Raw genomic sequence first — 18931 nt, 5'->3', positions numbered from 1 at the left:
AAATCCCAGTTATTCATGCAGAATGGAGGAAAATGTCAGTTGTTTAGTTGGGTTCCTTTAAAGGAATACTCCCCCTGTTCCAGTAATAAAAGCTAAATGCTAATCTGTGAAGATACACAAAAAAAATTTCTTTATTATAAACAGAAATAACAGTCACACACACTTCAGTTCAGTCCACTCGTATCCAAAGCACAAGCTTTCATTCACAACAACCTTCATGTCTTCAGTTTGGTGAAGATGGTCCTCTAAGTGCACATACGCGTACAGATAAATCTGAAACTGGTGACAAGAGAGACAATGATCTGACATCACTTGAGTTATTGGTCTCCATCTCTGAGCAAATGTTTTTAACTTTAATCTCACTGTCATTTTATATATAGCTTTTCATTTTTTCTCGTATTTTAACTCGTTCACTCATAGCATTCGTTTTTAGTGCCTTTTTCATGTTTTTGTCGGTGTTGTTTTATCTTGTTTTCTTTTTGTCTGTGCTGTGCAAAGTGGCTCTGTGGGAAAGCGTTGTAACCCCCCAGTACCATGACAATAAAGGTGAATCTGAATTTTTATTCTCTTTCTCCATTTACACGAGCAGGACTCTCAGTAACTATAACTGAGTTAGAAATATAAAAGTGTGGAGGGTATTTCAAGCAGAGGGGTCAGAGAAACTGAAAGCTTTTTTTCCCCTTTTCAGTCTGAACACGGGGAACAGACAGGTGCAAAATGTCAATCGAACGTAAGGCATTATGGCTTTTAGTTTTTAAATCAGTAATCATTAATCATTACTGAAGGACATTTTAGATAAATAATGCAAATGCTTCTGTTTGAGTCATTGTGACATAACCTTAATTTGTGTAGTGAGAATTAGAGCTTTCTTTGTTTCTTGAACCTGAAATATATTTCTTTCTGTCTTTCTTTCTTAATAAGTGACAGTGGGTAAGGAAGTTGAGGGTAGGAAGATAAAAATAACAAAGGCATGTGTCTGTCTCTCCTTGGTATTTTCCACTCTGTTACACAAAATCCCTCCTCTTCTTCTCTCTCCTCAATCTCTTCCTGGCCGCCTGCCTCAGCTCCTCCCTCCTCCCCGTCATTGGTCAGCTGGTCGGCTCCACAAAGCCACAAACTTGTTCTCGCCTGATCCAAGTGGCTTAGAGTCCAGTGAATGGGGGAAGAGGAGAAGACAGGAGAGGAGCAGCAGCAGCAGTGACTGTGGATCAGAGGAGGAGCAGAAGAGGAGGAGGAGGAGGAGGAGGTGGGAGACGACTGGCTGTCTCTCTGCTTAACTCTCATTTATTTCCCACGATTCTTCACCAGCAACATGAGCTCCTCATCCTCATCCAACAGCCTGCACAACAGACGCCTGCCCTGTGAGTAATTCATTAATTCATTAATAACTTGAACTGCAGCTTTTAGTATAAGGAAGATATTGAGACACGTGACCTGTAGTTTGGTCCATTTCCCGAGTTTTCATAGATGTGGAGAATGACAGCAGAGAGGAGGAATGTCGTCTCCATGTTTGGTTGACAGGCTAACAACACACAAAGTACAAACTCAAACTTTGTTTTTTCCACCTTTTCCAACCACATGTGAACACCACTGTTTAAATTCCAACAAAATGTGTCACAGTCATTTTAAGGGAGTTTAAAAACAACAACCTTTTTTTTTTACTTTTCATCTTGCAGTTTCAATTGATCCAGCTCGTACTTATTTTGTGTTGCACATTTCTATAATGGTAAATGTAAATGGTTTGTATTTAAACTGTATATAGTAACACTCCTCTGGTCTAGATGACCACTCAAAGCTGCTTTACACTACAGTTTTGCCCTTCACCAATGCACACCTATTCACTCTTGCCCAATGACACATTGGTATGAAGTCTTGTGGAGCTGGGAATTGAACCCACAAGCTTCAATGTGAAAGATGACTACCAATGAGCTGTGCAAAATAGGCATCACAACAAACCTCCAAAGCAACATTACTGTATATGATACAAAGAGCAATTCAATTAAATTGAATTAATGAGTGTGAGATAGTGTGAGTCATCTTTCAACTTGAAGGTTTGATTCATTGATACATGCCGATGTGTCCTTGGGCAAGACACCATGTTAACCCCATGTATGAAAGTGTGAGTGAATTGTTGTGTAAAGCAGCTTTGAGTGTTCATCAAGACGAAAAAAGTGCTATACAAATATAGACCATTTACAGTGTTAGTGGGTGTGTGTGTGTTCTTGTAGGGGTAAGGACATTTTGACCTTGTCGGGACATTTCATCTGATCCCCACAACTTAAAGGGTCTTTTCATGTTTAAGACAGGTTTTTAAGGTTAAGGTTAGACACTTAGTTGTTATGGTTAAGGTAAGGGGCTAGGGAATGCATTATGTCTATGATATGTCCTCAGTTAGATACAAAAACAATTGTGAGTGTGTGTGTGTGTATTGTTGTGTTAATGTGACTTGTCCAAGAGCAATGCCAGCCAAAGATCGGTCAGGAATTTTGAATCATCACCCTGAGTAACGCTCACTAATACTTAGTGAATCGGTCACACACTCTTTCCCACATCCACACACACACACACAGAGTGAGCGTGTGAGTGAGTGAGTGAGTGAAGCAGGCTTGGATTGAGGCCACCGCACAGCTCCAGACAAAGATCTGTTATTTCTAATGGGATTGTGCCTGCAGATCTCATCAGAGAACTGACTGATTGACTGCAGTGGGGTCTCTGCAAACACACACACAGATACAACCTGAAATTGAATTAGTCCCGGTGAGATCAGTGTGTGATTTCATGATGCTAAAAACATTCTGGACTGTGCAGTGAAGACGCCTCCCACCTGTTGCTTGCTCGACCCCCTCCCTTCCACCTCCTGGCGTCTGTGCTTATAGTCTGTCATGTTGCATTATGATTATTGTGGCAGTGTGCCCGGGAGAGGCACACCGCTGCATGTGCTGTGGAGTGAAGGACTGACCAGCTGCAGCAAGCATGTTACTCTCAGCAGGGTACCCTGTGTAAAAGGAAATGTTTCTATTCTACATGACCCCTGTCCCTTTCTCACTGTAAACCACTGAAATCTACACTGGCTTAAGTCTCTGTTATAGCTTCAGTATGTTTTCCCATCATTAGGCAGCCTCTTCTGAGCAGAAACAGAAGTTTGTAACCCGCTCACTCTCCTGCACCAAACTCCAGAGAGAAAATCTGTGTTTTTATTTGTGTCACTTAGGTCAATCTGAACAAAGGATTTTGAACACAGGAATCACAAAATAACATATCAGAAGTTACTGATGAAAGCAGTAGTAGATCAACAACTCCTTTACGTAAAAGTGTAGATTTTTTTAATGGAGTTTGGTGCAGGGAGTGAACAGTTTGCAAAGCAACACAAACTTGCATTTTCTGACATAAAACACTGGCTGATGGAGAAATAAAGCTGCAAACATAATCTTTGAGCTCCACTGCATCTCTTTTGTTGTCCTAATAACCAAAGCGCTTCCTTCCTTCTTGCCTATGTAAGTCGTGACATAAAAGACATCACATCCTGTGTATATAGTGCAGGAATATCACTGGACAACATGAGTTTATTTTAGGGTTTTAGCAAAAGGCTCTCCTAATAAAATCAATCTTAAGGCTATAAGTTTGAAAACCACTCACTCTCCAGCACCAAAGTACATTGAAAAAATATGTGTTTTTAACTTGCAGAGACACAGGAGCTGCTGGTCGACTGTTGCTTTGTTTGTTAAGTTCGTGTCACTGAGATAAATCCAAATGAAGGACCCACAATTCACACCCTTAAATCACAAAATAACACTTTTGAAGTCACTCATGGGGGATAAGTGTACAGCAGCAACTCCTGTGTACCTTAGGGTGATTGTAAAATTGCTGATTTTCTCTATGGACCTTGGTGAGTGGGCAGTGGGTGATTACAAGACTCAAGACTTAGACTTAAACTTACATAAATCGAGATTTGACTGTCATTGTTGTTAAAGGAGAGGAAGAACTCCTCAGAAATAACTGCGTCATTGCTTACCAACGTGAGGAAAGCTCACATGGTGCAAATACGCAGATCATTTTGGCATGTCAGAGCTATTTGTTCTAATATTTGTGTGTGTTTGTGTGGAATTATACTAATCAGCCTTGCCTGGATTCTTGTAAAGCTGTGCAACCGTGTGGGACACAGATCTGCTCCACTCATTAGTTCTCTAACAAATCCATCTAGTAACGATTCAGCTGAATCCTTCGAGTATAGACAGTGCGTTTAAAGCCTGCAGGCAGACTCTGAGTGTTCAGGGAAAGAAAACAGCAGCAATTCATCATGTGAACACTGCTTCTTATTTAAAACATACATTTCCCTGTTTGGTTTTGGTTTGTTCAATGAGGCACTGCTGGAAGGAACATGAGACCTCTGAGGATCATAAAGAAAGTTGCCAACAGGTTTTGTGGTGGTGGTGGTGGATCACTGCACGGGTTCATTAATAAACCAAAAAAGCAACTCTGTGCTTATTGTTTAGCTGTTAAAGTCTCTCAAATGTGAAGATACTATCATGGCTTAACAGGCAGTAACCTGGATGTGGTGAGTAATGGACGTTCTTTTTCCTGACATATGGACCAACAATCAATCTATCGACTCTACAATCCCTCTCTGACCAAGTAGCTTTGATTATAGTATGGGAAGTTCAATCGCACACTACATGCTGTGCTTGCTGTTCAACTGCGGCTAGATAATATATATGTGTATACATATATATACACATATATATATATACACATACATATATATATATATATATATATATATATATATATATATATATATATATATATATATATATATATTTGTACATCTTCATTATTTTACCCAAGAAAAACAAAAATATTTACTTAGGCCACACGCTTGAAAATTAGGAAATTAGTAGATTTTTGTAGTGATTTGGATCTGGATTAAAAACAAACAAACCAAAAAATACAATTGCTAACGTACTAGATGAGATACTTAGTCGTTACACAGTGAAACTATAATGACAATAAAGTATCTTATCTATAACATGGTTTTGATTTGTGAACCAAACTAGCACCTCATATACAGTGGGTCTACATTATTGTGTAGTTTGCTAACATCCCCTCACATGTGCCCAAAGGCTGCAAAGATATAAAAATATTAAATCCAATTTACTGACAAGTTCACTTGGCATGCCCTCAAAAGGCAAAGGCCTCAGGGTGAACATGTGATCTACTGAAAAATGGTTTATCTCAGATAGAAAATATGACCCCAGGGTGACAAACTGCTAAAGTAGTGACACTGAATAGAAGGTGAAGGTGGAGGCAAACTAGAAAATAATCTTTAGTGAGAAAACAGAATAAATACCAAATAGAAAATAACTTACTATGACTGAAAAAACCCACAAAAAGTTACATTTACCTGAGCAGAAGGTCACCGAGAAAGATTTGACACAGGTGTTATGTTATTGCTGCGTAGCCCTGCCCGCCTCCCCACCCGAACAGAGATCTAATTAACCAGTAAGTGAAAACACCTGTGTGACTGTGTGAGGCCATTTAGACAAAAGGAGGGAAACACTCCCACAATAGATGAATATAGAATATGAACAAAGCAAGCCACCATGACTGCATAAAGAAAAACAAAAAAATAAAATCTACACCTGCGATAGTTCCAGTATTTCAGCATTTCTGACTGGAAACTGAAGTTTATAAATTGCCTCCCTCTGCCACACCAAAGGTCAGAGAGAAAATCAGTAATCTTATGCCACAGGAGACACAAGAGCCGCTGGTCGTCTGCTGCCTCATTTGATCATTTTGTTAAATTAGAACAAACGAAGGATTTCAAACACTGAAGCCCCCAAAACAACACATCAGCAACACATTTGAACTTTGTGATGATGGAGGCACCAGTGGATTAACAGCTTCTGCGTGCTGCTGTGAAAATAAAAATTGCTGATTTTCTCTATGGACTTCCTTGACTTTGAGAAGCAGCGACTGTCAGCAGCCAGTGAGTCGGTGTGACCTGTCACGTCTGTAATGGAAGCTACGATAGAGGGCGAAACACTCACATACGAGTTGGTGGATTTCTATAGCAGAATGAAAGAAAGAAGGAAGACAGTTTTAAAAGAAAAATTACATTGGTTTTTGTTCAGGGCAGCAATACAAGAAAAGCAAATCACCAGATTTAAAAGCCATTGTTTAATTTTATTTGGAAGCTATTTATTCTTACCCTAATTTATCAGCTTTGGAGTCATTGTGATGGTTAAATGTCTTGGTTGTGTCCAATTAGGGAAATAGGACACTCTAAATTGACCGTGAGAGTGAATGGTTTAATGGTTGTTTGTCTATGTGTGGCTCTGTGATGGACTGGTGAGCTGTCCAGGGTGTTACCCCACCTATTGCCCTATGTCAGCTGAGATCCCGCCCGCGACTCTCCTGTGGAGGATAAAGCGGCTGAAAATGGATGGATGGACACAAACAGGCATGGACAAATTGGAAAAAACAAACAAATTATTGGAAAGAAGGAAGGAAGTGAAATCACTAAACTCAATCTATGAGAAAGCTGTACTCACTGAGGGTCAAAGAATTCTGAATGAAAAATGACAAATATTTCACATCCAGAATATGCACTTTTACCTTCAGGGAGATGTATAGATCGATCACACACAAATCCAATTGGTACAAGCTCTCCTTTCAACATCACATTTCCTAATAAACAACCTGCTCTATGACTGTTTGCTCCCGGAAATTCTTTTACACTTCTTCTTATTGTTCTTAGGGTATTTTTAGGTTTTAATATCAGTTCTTTTTATCTCATTTATGATCCTTTATGAATTTTAAATGTATTTATTGGGTTTGAGATCCCTGGTTTTATGTTTTAGAAATTCCATTAGTTTTTTATTGAATTTTAATACACGGATTGCACTCAGGAAACCAACTGCACTGTGACAATACCCCGCAGTATTGCTGCTGCTCTTGCACTATGAAATTACGAATCTGTCTGATTATTTTCAATTCTTATGATTTAAGCCTGTTGCTTTTCAATTGAAGTGGCACTGCTGTGCAGGACAAACTTCCTTCTGGAACAATAAAGTTTATATTGAATCCTGAATCCTGAAATGCACATGGCTAGGAGAGGGGAAGGGAGGGGGAGCGTCAGTAGTGTGTTTTTACAACAGTGAGGATCATGTGGGAGAAAATGGATGCATGGATGTTGACGGTTGGTTATAAGAAATAACTACTCCAAAGCTGTAGGGGGAGCTCTGCAGAGAAAAAGGCAAGAAAGAGTGACCGGACATGCAAAGTTTTGCTTCAAACAAACAATTGAGCACTTTGATGAGTAGCTTTGAATCTTTCTCTTACTAATACAGAGCTGCATTTTCTACTGGGAGCAGTGTGAATGTTGAAGAAAGTGTAATCAGAGCAGTCGGCTCATTTGAGGATTTAATAGAGAAATAACCAGTGTCTCAGAGAGAAAGAAAGAGAGAGATGCTAACTCTTAGAACACTAACCATAGCCTTGTCCAATCCACTGAATAATTCATTGTTTTTGAGGGTGATTGCAGATTTAATTATCAGACTAAAAAGGCAGGGAGTTTCTGAGCTGAACTATTTTGACAATCATGCCAGATGCACTTTGTCTTAACAAAAGCAAACTCATTAATGCTGTTGACTTAAATTTAATGTGGCGTCGCATAACTGGTGGAAGAATTCTACTGTCCCGGTTGGGATTTTCACATAATGTGCTGTTGGATATTTGTCATTTTATGATTCTATTCACTGATAATCATTCTAGGTTAGAGGAGGATGTGGAATTGTCAGCTGGTGAAGCTTATTGTGTGAGTGATCATCAGCACTCATGACAGTCTGCTTGTGGGTGGGAGGACAGGACACTGGCCAACAAACAGTCTCTTTGTTGGGGGGGGGGATGCGGAGGGTTAACACTGATGTCACTGTTGTTTGACAAAATGGGCTAATGGTGCTGGACACGGCTTTGTCCCAGGGAAAACTGCCAGATCTAATGTGTAAGAGGCCCACACACACATCTTTACTCTAACCATCACAATTAAATGCCTAAGCATAACCACAACTACATTCTAATCCTCCTAAACCAGGTCTTTAAAAGCCCTTTAAAGTTGTGGGGACCAGACAGAATGTCCTTAATTTCCCAAAATGTCCACTCTCCCTTTCGTTTTAAGATTTCATCCTAACCATGCAGCATGTCTTCACCTTATAATGTAATAATACAATAATTAAAGTTATGGGAACTTGTTTTTTTGTCCTCATAAGTAACACACGTCCTTATAATGAGACTGTGTTAACAGATTTAGGTCCCCACAACATGATCAATACCTGGGACACACACACACACACACACACACACACACACAACCATTTAAATCTTAGGCCTAAACTTAAACAAGTTCCTTAAACCTAACAAGGTTTTGCATCATTAAGGACCAGGTTTCGGTGTCCATTAAGGGACTACTGGTCCTGACAAGGTCAGCATTCATGCCAGAAAAATGTCCTTAAGAGGTAACAAACACAAGTACAAACACACACGCACTGAAACACAGACACGTCAACTGCTGCCATTAATAATTCACCGTCCTTGCAACTGGAGCCCAGTAAATGGCAGCTTTTCGAAAGAAAACAGAGAGTGAGCGAAGAAACCAAAAATAAAAGTGTGAGAGCAACAGAGCAGCTGCGTTCTCTCTGACCGTGCTCCTGTCCTCTTAACAAGCGTGGCCACCTGCCCATTTCAAATCTCTGAGATTTGGATGCAAGCAGGCGATGCAATGGTTTTATGTAGCTGTTGGTGTTTGCATGGCTGCTTAACTATAGCGGGATAACAATTTAGCCACTGAGTCACTCAACCATTCACAACAGCGGAGGCAACATTAATGAACCAGTATTAGAGAAAGGGATCATTAATGACCAGCTGTAGATTGTCAACAGCCTTCTGATTCTGCTGCTGCTAATGATGCCAATGAGGCCTGTTTCTATAAGCCGCCCATGTGGCAGGGACAGAAGGAATGACATATTATAGTCACTTAAACAAAATGCTCACCCAATAAAATCCATGTTGACCTAAGTCTATGATATCATAAGAGAATGTCTGCTGCTTTACCTCATCGTTTGACATCCTTTCCTGGCTGGAAATGGAAGTTTATAAACAGTGCACTCACAGCACAAAATCCCACAGACAAAAATCCACAGGGGTTGTTATATATATATATATATATATGTAAATATATACATACGTATACATATGTATATATATATATATATATATATATATATATATTTTTTTTTATATATATATACATATATATGTATGTATATATATATACTGTATATATATGGATTTAACTCAGCAATGCAAATATAAGAAACAAGTCAGCGGTTAGACCAGAAGCTCCTGTGACCCAGCAAACTATAAAATCCCTGATTTTCTTCATGAACTTTGGTGTGGAAGAGTGAGGGGTTTCCAAAGTTAGGTTCCAGCCAGAAAAGACAGAGCAAAACACAGCAAACATAATCTTATGATATTGAAAATACCTCACATAAACGGCCAATTAAACCATTTCTACGTGTTGTGTCACGTCTGGTCTGACCCAGCTCTCTCCTCATGTTAAGGCTCCTGACCTTTCCTTTCTCTCTGTGTCACCCGCACTTCTAGTCGGGAACATGCACATGTGAAATAAAATCCCCATCCTATATGACAAGCCAAAGTGTTCCACTCCACATTCCAAACAAAGTTCCCTGTCGATCGTGGCGTTTACGAGTCACACTGACAACAGGTGATCATACCTTTGCTGTTCATTGTAACCTCATGACCTTGTTAAACAGAGACACAGAGAGAAAAAACTATTATTAGTGCTGAATATGGGGACAAACAAATACCTTATTAATCTGCAAATAAACACAGGAACTTAATTTAACATGTTTAAATAATACATTGTCAACTCATTACTTACTTACTTCAACTCATTTAATTTATCTAGGGTGGAAATTGTGGCTGATACCAGCTGATAATCAGTGTTGTGCTAGTTACTGAAAAATAGTAACTAGTTACTTTGTAAAAAAAGTAACTCAGTAACTCTTACTTAAACCAAAAAGTAATGCGTTACTGACAAAGTAACCTTTTAGTTACTATAAAACGTTTTTCCAATGCTCCCATTAAATAAATGATCATCATATATATTATTATTACTACCTGTGCACGGCACCATGCTGATGATCTGTCTGAAAGCAGGGTCCTCCACCGTGGAGATGGGTAGCATGTTTTCCACTACATATCTAAGGGGAAGAAACACATGTTTTTATCTGTAAAATTTTACCATTGGACTCTTGGAATAACAGCCTGAAATTGTTAAAAGAGATCCAAATAAACAATTAAACATACCGTGCTATTGTTTTATCAAGTTGTGCCTGGCCATGGGTCCGTCTGTCGAAGTCCGAACTCCAACCGCTGCTGCTTGTGTGGAGTGGGTGTGTGCTCGCTGCTGTGTCTCCGGATGCTGCGTTAGCAACCTTAGCTGCTAACTTTATCGAAGCATGTCGCTTCTCCAGGTGCTTCAGCAGATTGCTGTTGCTGTTGTTCGCCGTAGAAAGTATTTTTGAACCGGGACACAATCGACAAGTTACCGAAATGTTGTTTTTCCCTCTGCTCTCCAGTTGAAAATAATGTGAATACCTCCACGGGGAGAAACTTATCTTCCCCTTCTCGCTCGCCATCATGCCGACATGTCCAGTCCTCTTCATGGCGCGTGTTTGATTACGTGTGGGACGCTAGAGGGCGACAAGTGCTTTGTTTTTCAATTCAATTAAACTTTATTGATAGCTAAAATGTTATGGGAACTGTGTGCCGTTGTAAAACCTCACTAAAAGGAACGGAGTAACGCAGCGTTTGGTAACGGAAATGGAGTTACTGAATAAAATAAAAAAAACACGCGTTACATTATTAGTTACTGAATAAAGTAACGGCGTTACTGATAACGCGTTACTACCCAACACTGCTGATAATACATACTGTTTATTGCTTATTCACATATTTAGGGCTGAACAATGAATCAAAAATCAATATCACAACATGGCCCACTGCAATTTTCAAATCGCAAGAGGATGAGTGTTGAAATACCATTTCAGATAAAATTCTGTCCTGACCTGCACATCATATTCTACATTGTTTCACATCAGAGCTGACCTAAACCTTTAGTATTACTTACTTTATTATAGGGCTGTCAATAGATAGCCCTACTTTGTTGTTATTACCTTTGTGTGACCAGGAAAGCATCACCGACGTTCAACAATCTCATTTACAAGAGCATCCTGAGTTACAGAAACACAAATAAGTAATTGGTAAATGGGTCATGAATGTAAAAATAATAATTACTTACTGAATTTTAAAATATCAAAATATATGTCATAAAATAGTTTGCATTCAGTGATCAAACAGGTCAGGTAAAACATCTACAGTCAGGTTTGCCTGACTCCAAGTTATTCATTCCTGCATTCAATTATGTTGATGAGGGAGAAAATCAATAAATGGCTATTTTCTTTTTCTTATTGCAGCTTAAACCAGTGTCTGCTGTTCAAATTTGAATATCTGAGGCAACACTTGAACGTATGTGCTGCCACCGCAGGCATTTTTATAAAGGATGACCTCATCTATTTGTATAAGGAAGTCACTTCTCAGAAAAAACAGCGCTGGCAGGAGGTTTCCATTTTTTACAGATGGGTTGGGAGGACCAGGCTTCCCCAGACAACCAGAACAAGCGGATCATCTGCAGAGGCAATTTTCTTAGTTGTGTATTGTCCTGACCTTCCCTCCTCCCTGCCACAGGGGAGGCTGCCTGTGAGCTCACATTTTCATTTAGCTCTGTGAAGGACTAATGGCAGCCTGTGGGTGACACTGAGCCCTCCCCTCTCGCTTCATTTAGCCTCCAGATCAATGTGATCCCTTTGCTCCTTAATAGAGAGCAGCACATGACATGCAGAAAGTGGGTGACTGCATTATTTTCATATCATGTTTTCAATACTATAGATTTAGTCACGCTGAGGTCAGTAGAGCACTGAATGGTGTCATCATGTGGTGATGATGTGATGGATCTCCTGGCAGCTGTGCCTCATTCCTCTGAGGGTCTGTTTCATCATGACACAGAAATCTGCTGGAAATCCTGACAATACAGACCCATCCTTGTGATTTCTGTTTCTCATTGCCTTCCAATGTCCAAAGTATAAAGCCTGCCCCACACTAGAGGATAATTAGCCAGATTTTGGTCTCAATCTGGCCCTTCTGACAATCGTTGGTGCCTTTCGGCTGCTTTTAGGCTGATTTGAACAGATTTGACCAAATTATCCTGTAGTGGGAGGGGTTAACAGACGCGATAGAACAGCGATTGGGGCGTGAGCAGAGCTCTACAATAACCAATGAGAGCGAGTTGACCGGGAAAGGATGTTGCATACTTTTATTTACAACCGTAACTTGTACAAGCCAAATTGAGTAGTCATGTCTTCTCAGCCATGACTACTCACGCAAGTTCCTGTGATGAAATTGTGTGATTAAATGTGTGGTCCTGCGTCTTGACTAGACTTTATTTTAAGGATTGAAAAAACATTGAAAGTTGTTTACGAGATGTGTTGTGTCTGTGGTCTCCCACGTCTTTAAAACCAAGGTAGACCCTGAAAATCCTCCAGTGAGGGTTAGGGTTAAGAGGGTTTTCGTAGACTTAGAATAAGCCTTTTATTTGTGTATTTATGTACTTTATGCAAGGGCCTTACTTTATGGAAGCTACCACCTTGTGCTGCCATGTTTCTCATTTTGAACTGGAAGCTTACTGCAAATGAAGAAGAAGGACATACTTGTCTGGTAAGCAAAGGCCACCGTAGTTCTGATGCAGTATGGCAGCGATTTTCACAGTGAAAGGTCAATAAATTTAAATTAAAAAAAAGTTTTAAATTGCTGTAAAATATGTACGATGGATTTAAGGATTTAAGACATTTTAGACACTTCCCTGGTAACTGTCAGAGATTAACCCACATTTTAAGTCTTTTTAACTGATCTACAGTTCGGCATTGTTCGGCTTGATTCTTGTGTTGGACGGCTTGCTCTTGCCTCTTCCTGTGACGGCACTCTGACGATTGCACGCATAGCAGAGCAGGTACTAAAAGAACCCACCAGGTACTATCGCTAGTGGAATCGCAATATGACCTTGAAGTGGAATGATTATTAATCCGCACAAATAGTTTTTGTATACCCATGTTCACATGAAAACAATAATAAATATGGTAATTATTGATCATCGTCTCAGAGGATTTTCAGATTTCAATCCCAGTTCAGTTTGGGAATGGCTGCACTAGGGAATGAGAGTTGTCCAATCAGTATAAACTGCAGAATGTCACCTAACTAGACCTTTAAAACTAAAACACCATACTGAGGCTGAGTAAAGTTTTGCCCCCCTCCACTGCATCCAAAAAGAAAAAAAGACTTTCTGTAACTGGCATTATGTCGAAGGAGTCCAGGTCAGTCCCTTTCCCGGACATCTCTGCTTTTGTCCAGCTCTGAATGAGCTCTTTCTCTCTCTCTGCCCCCTGAGCAGAGGATCTGGGTTTGTCTTTGTGTGGGAAGGAATAGAGTGGTACACAGACACATCCGGTCTGCTGGGCTCTCTCTGTCTGCTCTGTTTTTCCTCCCGTCCCAGAGTCTTTCTGCACATCCAGTGGGTCCTGAGCCCCTCACATGTGACCTTTTCTTCCTCAAGCCCCACAGAGGAACAACAGAGAGAGGGCGAGGGAAGGGATGGAGGTTGAAAGAAAGAATCAAACAAAGACCAGTAACACTGAACAGACTGACAGGAGGATGGACCGACAGACTCAGAAAGTACTCTGGTAGCAAACTTGAGACAATCAAAAAGTAGTTGTGAGGAGATAATCGTAAAATAGACTATGATCAAAAAAACTCTAAAAGAAAACACTAAAACAACTGGAACTCAATGCACAAGACAAAGATGATCTGGTAAAGAATGAGGATGAGACACTGACTAAATATGCACAGGGAGGAGGGAAGATAACGAGACACACATGTACGATTGGGGACTCGGTTCAATTGGGGGTTGCAAGAATCAGCCGGCCCGAGTTTGCTTTCACTCTTTCGCACTGAAGTGAAACAAACTGTACCTTTTAAATAACATATTCCCCTCCTCGTCTGAGGCAGCGCTGCATCAGGAATTACTCAAGGAGAAGACAAGACAACAATGAACAAGAAAACTCGCTCCTCTGTTGGTTAATGCAGGACAACTTCTGTTTCCTCCACATACTAAGAGCAAAACATGGATCTGCATCAAATCCTGACCTTTGCAACAATGGGCTCAGCCATTTCATCCCGGCTATCTACATGGGCATATGTTTTTGTTTGGTTGTGTTTACCCACAATGCCCTGCCCATAGTTGAGTCTAGTCTAATCTACTCAAAGACACAATTTCTATCATACATACCCATTCACACGCTGGGAATCGAAAACCCACAACCTTCGAGTAGAAAGACGACTCGCTCTTAGACAAGGGTTACCAAAACATAGCAGGAAACACAAAGAAAGCACAAGTAATATAATAATAAACATGAATTCAGAGAATTAGATAGACAGACAGGAAGAAAGAAATAAAGAAAGAACAAAAAAGATTACGTTAATACAAATTCATAAAAACAGCTTCTATCACAGATGCTTCGATTCAGTTGAGCAGTTCCATCATTAAGCAGCTGAACAGTTTAATTGCACCTGGTCCACGGGAATGACAGAACTCTCATCAGGTTGTTTGTGTCTCAGAAATCTCTCCTGAGCCTCAGACCCTCAGACACATTGTGACATGAAACTAAAGACTGTGGTCAGACGGTAGCGGAATGGACATGTGATCTCATTGGCAGTGGAGGCTGTGGTCAGGCTTTTATATGTGTGTGTGTGTGTGACTGAGCACTTTCCCATGTGAGTGGTTGGACTAATCAGAGGTCACAGGGGTCATCTGAGATCAGGGCAGTCGCATCGATGAAGGTGATTCACTGGGAAAATAAGGAGAGAACTGGATAGGGAAGCAAAATCGATGCAGGGATATGCATCTGTAGCTAACCTTTTGCTCTCCACGGGCCTCAGCCTTTAAGTAGCAACAATCAATTATGTGATCAATTAGTGTTTAAGTGAGTGGGGGAAAGAACTCCTGGATAAGCAGCTTGTTTAAACCTGTACAGCTGGGATGAAAAGCATCATTTTATTGGCGAAGGTTGCAGCTCAAATACACTATTTTAAAGAGCTGCTGTCTGAGGAAAGTTACTTAATCTATCTGCTTTGAACGGGATGTTTCGAGGCAACCCTCCTGACTTGCCTGGTTCTCAACTGAGCTCTGATTCAGTCATCATAAATGCTAATATCACAATGGTGATCTGTCACCACTGAGAAGGAGACAATTTGAGGTAACCCGCGAGGACGTCGATGGTGGACCAGATCTGGCCCCAGGGCCTTATGTTGCCCATTTGTGCTGTAAACCCTAGAGATGGTTGTGTGTAGGCATGGGTTGATAACCGGTTTCACCAGTTTATTTAAAGGTCAAGTTACCAAAACCACTCACAATCATACCAGTCATACCACGCCAAAAACTCACTTAGGTTTGTGCAGCACTAAATAACACAACCCCTTCCCCTCCGCGTTGGTACAACCAGTCAGTGTTATCAATGGTATGATGGAAGGAGGTGACATTTCAGCACTTTTATCACAATATCAATATACCATGATGTTTTTATAGTCAGAACAGCCCAGCACCAACAACCATGCCATGTTCAAAGTCACTGAAATAACCTTTTGCCCTCGTTCTGATGCTCAGTTTGAACTCCAGCAGATCGTCTCGACCATGTCTACTTGCCTAAACGCGCTGAGTTGCTCCCGTGTGAATCTGTGTTAACAAGCCGGTGGGTGTTTACTGTGCCCGTGGCTCATGCTGTGACACCTGCTTTTGTAAAGATGATTCATGGGACTGATATAAGCTTTCATATGTGACATGGAAGCAATAAAAATAAAGCTCCATTATATGAACCAGACACATTACTGCCTTTATTCTGTCTTTTCTGATGGCTGAGCCTGTGAGGTCTTTGTGCCCAGGAGGCAACCTGTCACACAGGACAGAGCAGAGCTGCAGTGACAGACCCGTGTCCTGCTTTCACCACAGACATTTCCCCAACTCAGGGGGAGGACAGTGCTGATGCAGCAGTCTGAAGACGCTGATGCTTTATAACATCTACAGTACATGATTTTGGATGTACATTGGTGGCAGATGTTTCCTGGCTGCGGTCAGTTCATTATGCGACAATCTTCTCTTTTGTCCGAGACAAATAATTCCGGGAATCCTTAGTCACCGTAAGCTGAGTGGAGTATTTATAGAGCCACTGGGACTGTTGCCAGATAATCTTCACTGTTCTCACTCGGCTTAAAAGCCTCATCCTACTAGTTTGATCTCTGCAGTAGCAATGGCTCCTCAAAACTCAGACTTTGCCACATATGGATTCTGAATAATGAAGACAATCGAGTGGAAACACTCTACAACACTGATCACTGCAAAGGTATTTCACTTTCTTGCCAAGGGTTTGATAAAAAGATTATAACCACTAGGACACTATGACCTCACGTGTTTCTGAGCTTTAAAGGGATAGTTCTGTTTTTTTTTTTTTTCTTTTTAAGGTGTGTTTGCAAGAGGTAATGATGAAAGTCTGAAAACTGCCTGAGCCCTGTGCACCCCCTGCTGGCTTCTGCATCAGAGAGCCATGGTCCCAATCTGTGAAAAAACATCACCAGCAGGGGACGATGATGATGATGATTTGACCCCAATCAGTCAAACTTTGCTATACATGTCACTGATAGCTCAATGTCACCCCCTTCTGGTCACCAACATTTGAGTAATTTACACATCACCTCTCAGAGTGTAGAAACAAATCTGTGACATCTTTTTCTAAATAAATAAAAACTCTTAATGAATCAGAATAAAATGAAGCCTGGAACACCATGTCAATGACACAGGAACAGGAGACTTGAATTCCATAACTACAAGTTTAAAGATAAAGTTTAGAGATTAGATCTCTAAGCTCCAAACCCATCTGCCACAGGTGCAGAACATGCAAAAGGCCCTTTTCTAGTTTCTTGATTTGATTTGAAAGCAGCATTCAATGATGTCTGGCCTCGCTTTACCTGAACTGATTTCTAACGTCCTGTCCCTCTGTTGTGTTTGCCAGCGGAGACTGAGCGAGGCCAGAGGCTCCCTGATGTGGACGCAGCGCAGCAGCTCAAACTGAGAGAGAGGCAGCGTTTCTTTGAGGAGGTCTTCCAACACGACGCGGATGTCTACCTGTCCTCAGCACACCTTTGCATCCGAGACTACAGGAGACGTGAGTTGGACTGGTGGCATCTCTGTGAACTTTTCCACATTCAGACAGTAATGCCAATCATCTCTCACCATCTTCTTGCAGCCCCCATTGGCAGTGTCTCATCCATGGAGGTGAATGTGGACATGCTGGACCAGCTGGATCTGACTGACATCTCTGACCAGGAGGCTTTGGATGTCTTCTTCAGTTCTGGGGAGGAGGGAGTGCTGACGTCCCCACTGCCAGGTACAAAAAACACATGTAAGATATAGTTTATACGAACTTTACACAGATATTTCAGACTTTTTGTCGTGTTGTTAGATGAGGCATTGACACTTTTGCTTCCATCATGGTACGGTTTGGTTTGGTACAGTTTGGAATGGCAAAGTCAGGCTAGCGTTTCAACTGAGAACAGTAGCTTTAATTGGTAGTTCGGGGTGTGGGCTAACGTGATGTTGTACCAGTGCGACGACATTGAACGCAACACAACAGACACAACACAGGACACCCAGCAGCTCTGTTGACGCAGCCATCAGGCACAGCCCACACTGTTCTCCTGATCCAGGGCTTTACCATTTCAAACCGAACCATACCATGATGGAAACACAGCACAAGTGACACAATCTCGACTCCTGTGACACAGGTTAAAAACATAGATTATCTTTATGGACTTTAGTTTGTTATCAGTGACATATCCCTGACCACATTTTTCATCTGACTCACAGTCCAAGGAAACAATAACAACGAGGAAGTCATCAGCAATGGACTCTACCGACACGTCCTTGAGGGTCTTGATGCAAAGTCTCGGATGTCCTCGACGTCTTCAAGCTCCTCTTGCGACAGCCAGAGCACCAACGCCAACGGGGAAGATACACCTGAAGTGGGGTCGGACAATGACGAAACACACAGTAGCACTGTCAAGAGGAGAGCCGCACCTTCAGAGATAGTGAGAGTGAAAGCTCAGACTTCACCTTCACCTTTCTAAGGACGCACCCTCCTAACAATGGATCTCCACCTGCAGGATGGTAGCTGACTGCTGGGATGGGGCAAACAGAGGTTTTGTTATGACAGCTACTGAAAAAAGGCTTCTCAATCTTTCACAAACTGGTTCTTATGACTGCTCTTGACCTTCCTTTGATTTATGCGTTGTGGGTTGGGTGCTGTGTGTTTTGGAGTGTAAATATCGGTGCTTCCATTAATTATCACCAGCTTCATTCTTGTTCTGGCATGTTTGACAGACAAAATCTCTTCCTATGTTACTTCCCTCACAGGATTTTGTAGAAGATGGATGACTCGTGTTGTACGGTGTTAACACATACAGCAAATAATAACATCAAGTGAGTGGCTTCAGGTACAGTGTGGTAGATGAAGTCACCCAAATGTTAAATGTGTTGTCTTTGAACATTGTGCTGACAATGCAAATTCTGCTAACTCCAATTTCAATGGACTCTTTAAAAAATGATTTCTTTGGTTTATCAATAAAGAAATGTTTAATCACATGTTCCGACCAGTTTTCGAGCTGCTTTTATGATGACAAACCAGCGCGTAGCTGA

The 18931-nt window shown here is 41.1% G+C and overlaps 1 protein-coding gene across 2 annotated transcripts; it reads left to right on the top strand.

Annotated features, from left to right (window-relative positions):
* Positions 1 to 1184: 1184 nt before the first annotated feature.
* si:ch211-253b8.5 (dysbindin) lies at positions 1185 to 18877 on the top strand. Of its 2 annotated transcripts, none has more exons than XM_044023177.1 (4): positions 1185 to 1361; positions 17250 to 17402; positions 17484 to 17624; positions 18104 to 18877. In XM_044023177.1, the coding sequence occupies exons 1-4, from the start codon at positions 1313 to 1315 to the stop codon at positions 18361 to 18363; spliced, it is 603 nt and encodes a 200-aa protein (XP_043879112.1). In that variant the 5' UTR covers positions 1185 to 1312; the 3' UTR covers positions 18364 to 18877. The 2 variants fall into 2 exon arrangements, with proteins under 2 accessions (XP_043879112.1, XP_043879111.1); XM_044023176.1 differs by having other exon boundaries at positions 17484 to 17639.
* The last annotated feature ends 54 nt before the right edge of the window (positions 18878 to 18931 follow it).

This window comes from Solea senegalensis, linkage group LG4, assembly GCF_019176455.1.
Source record: "Solea senegalensis isolate Sse05_10M linkage group LG4, IFAPA_SoseM_1, whole genome shotgun sequence".
NCBI classification, from domain to species: Eukaryota; Metazoa; Chordata; class Actinopteri; order Pleuronectiformes; family Soleidae; genus Solea; species Solea senegalensis.
This window is presented reverse-complemented; position numbering and strand designations above follow the sequence as displayed.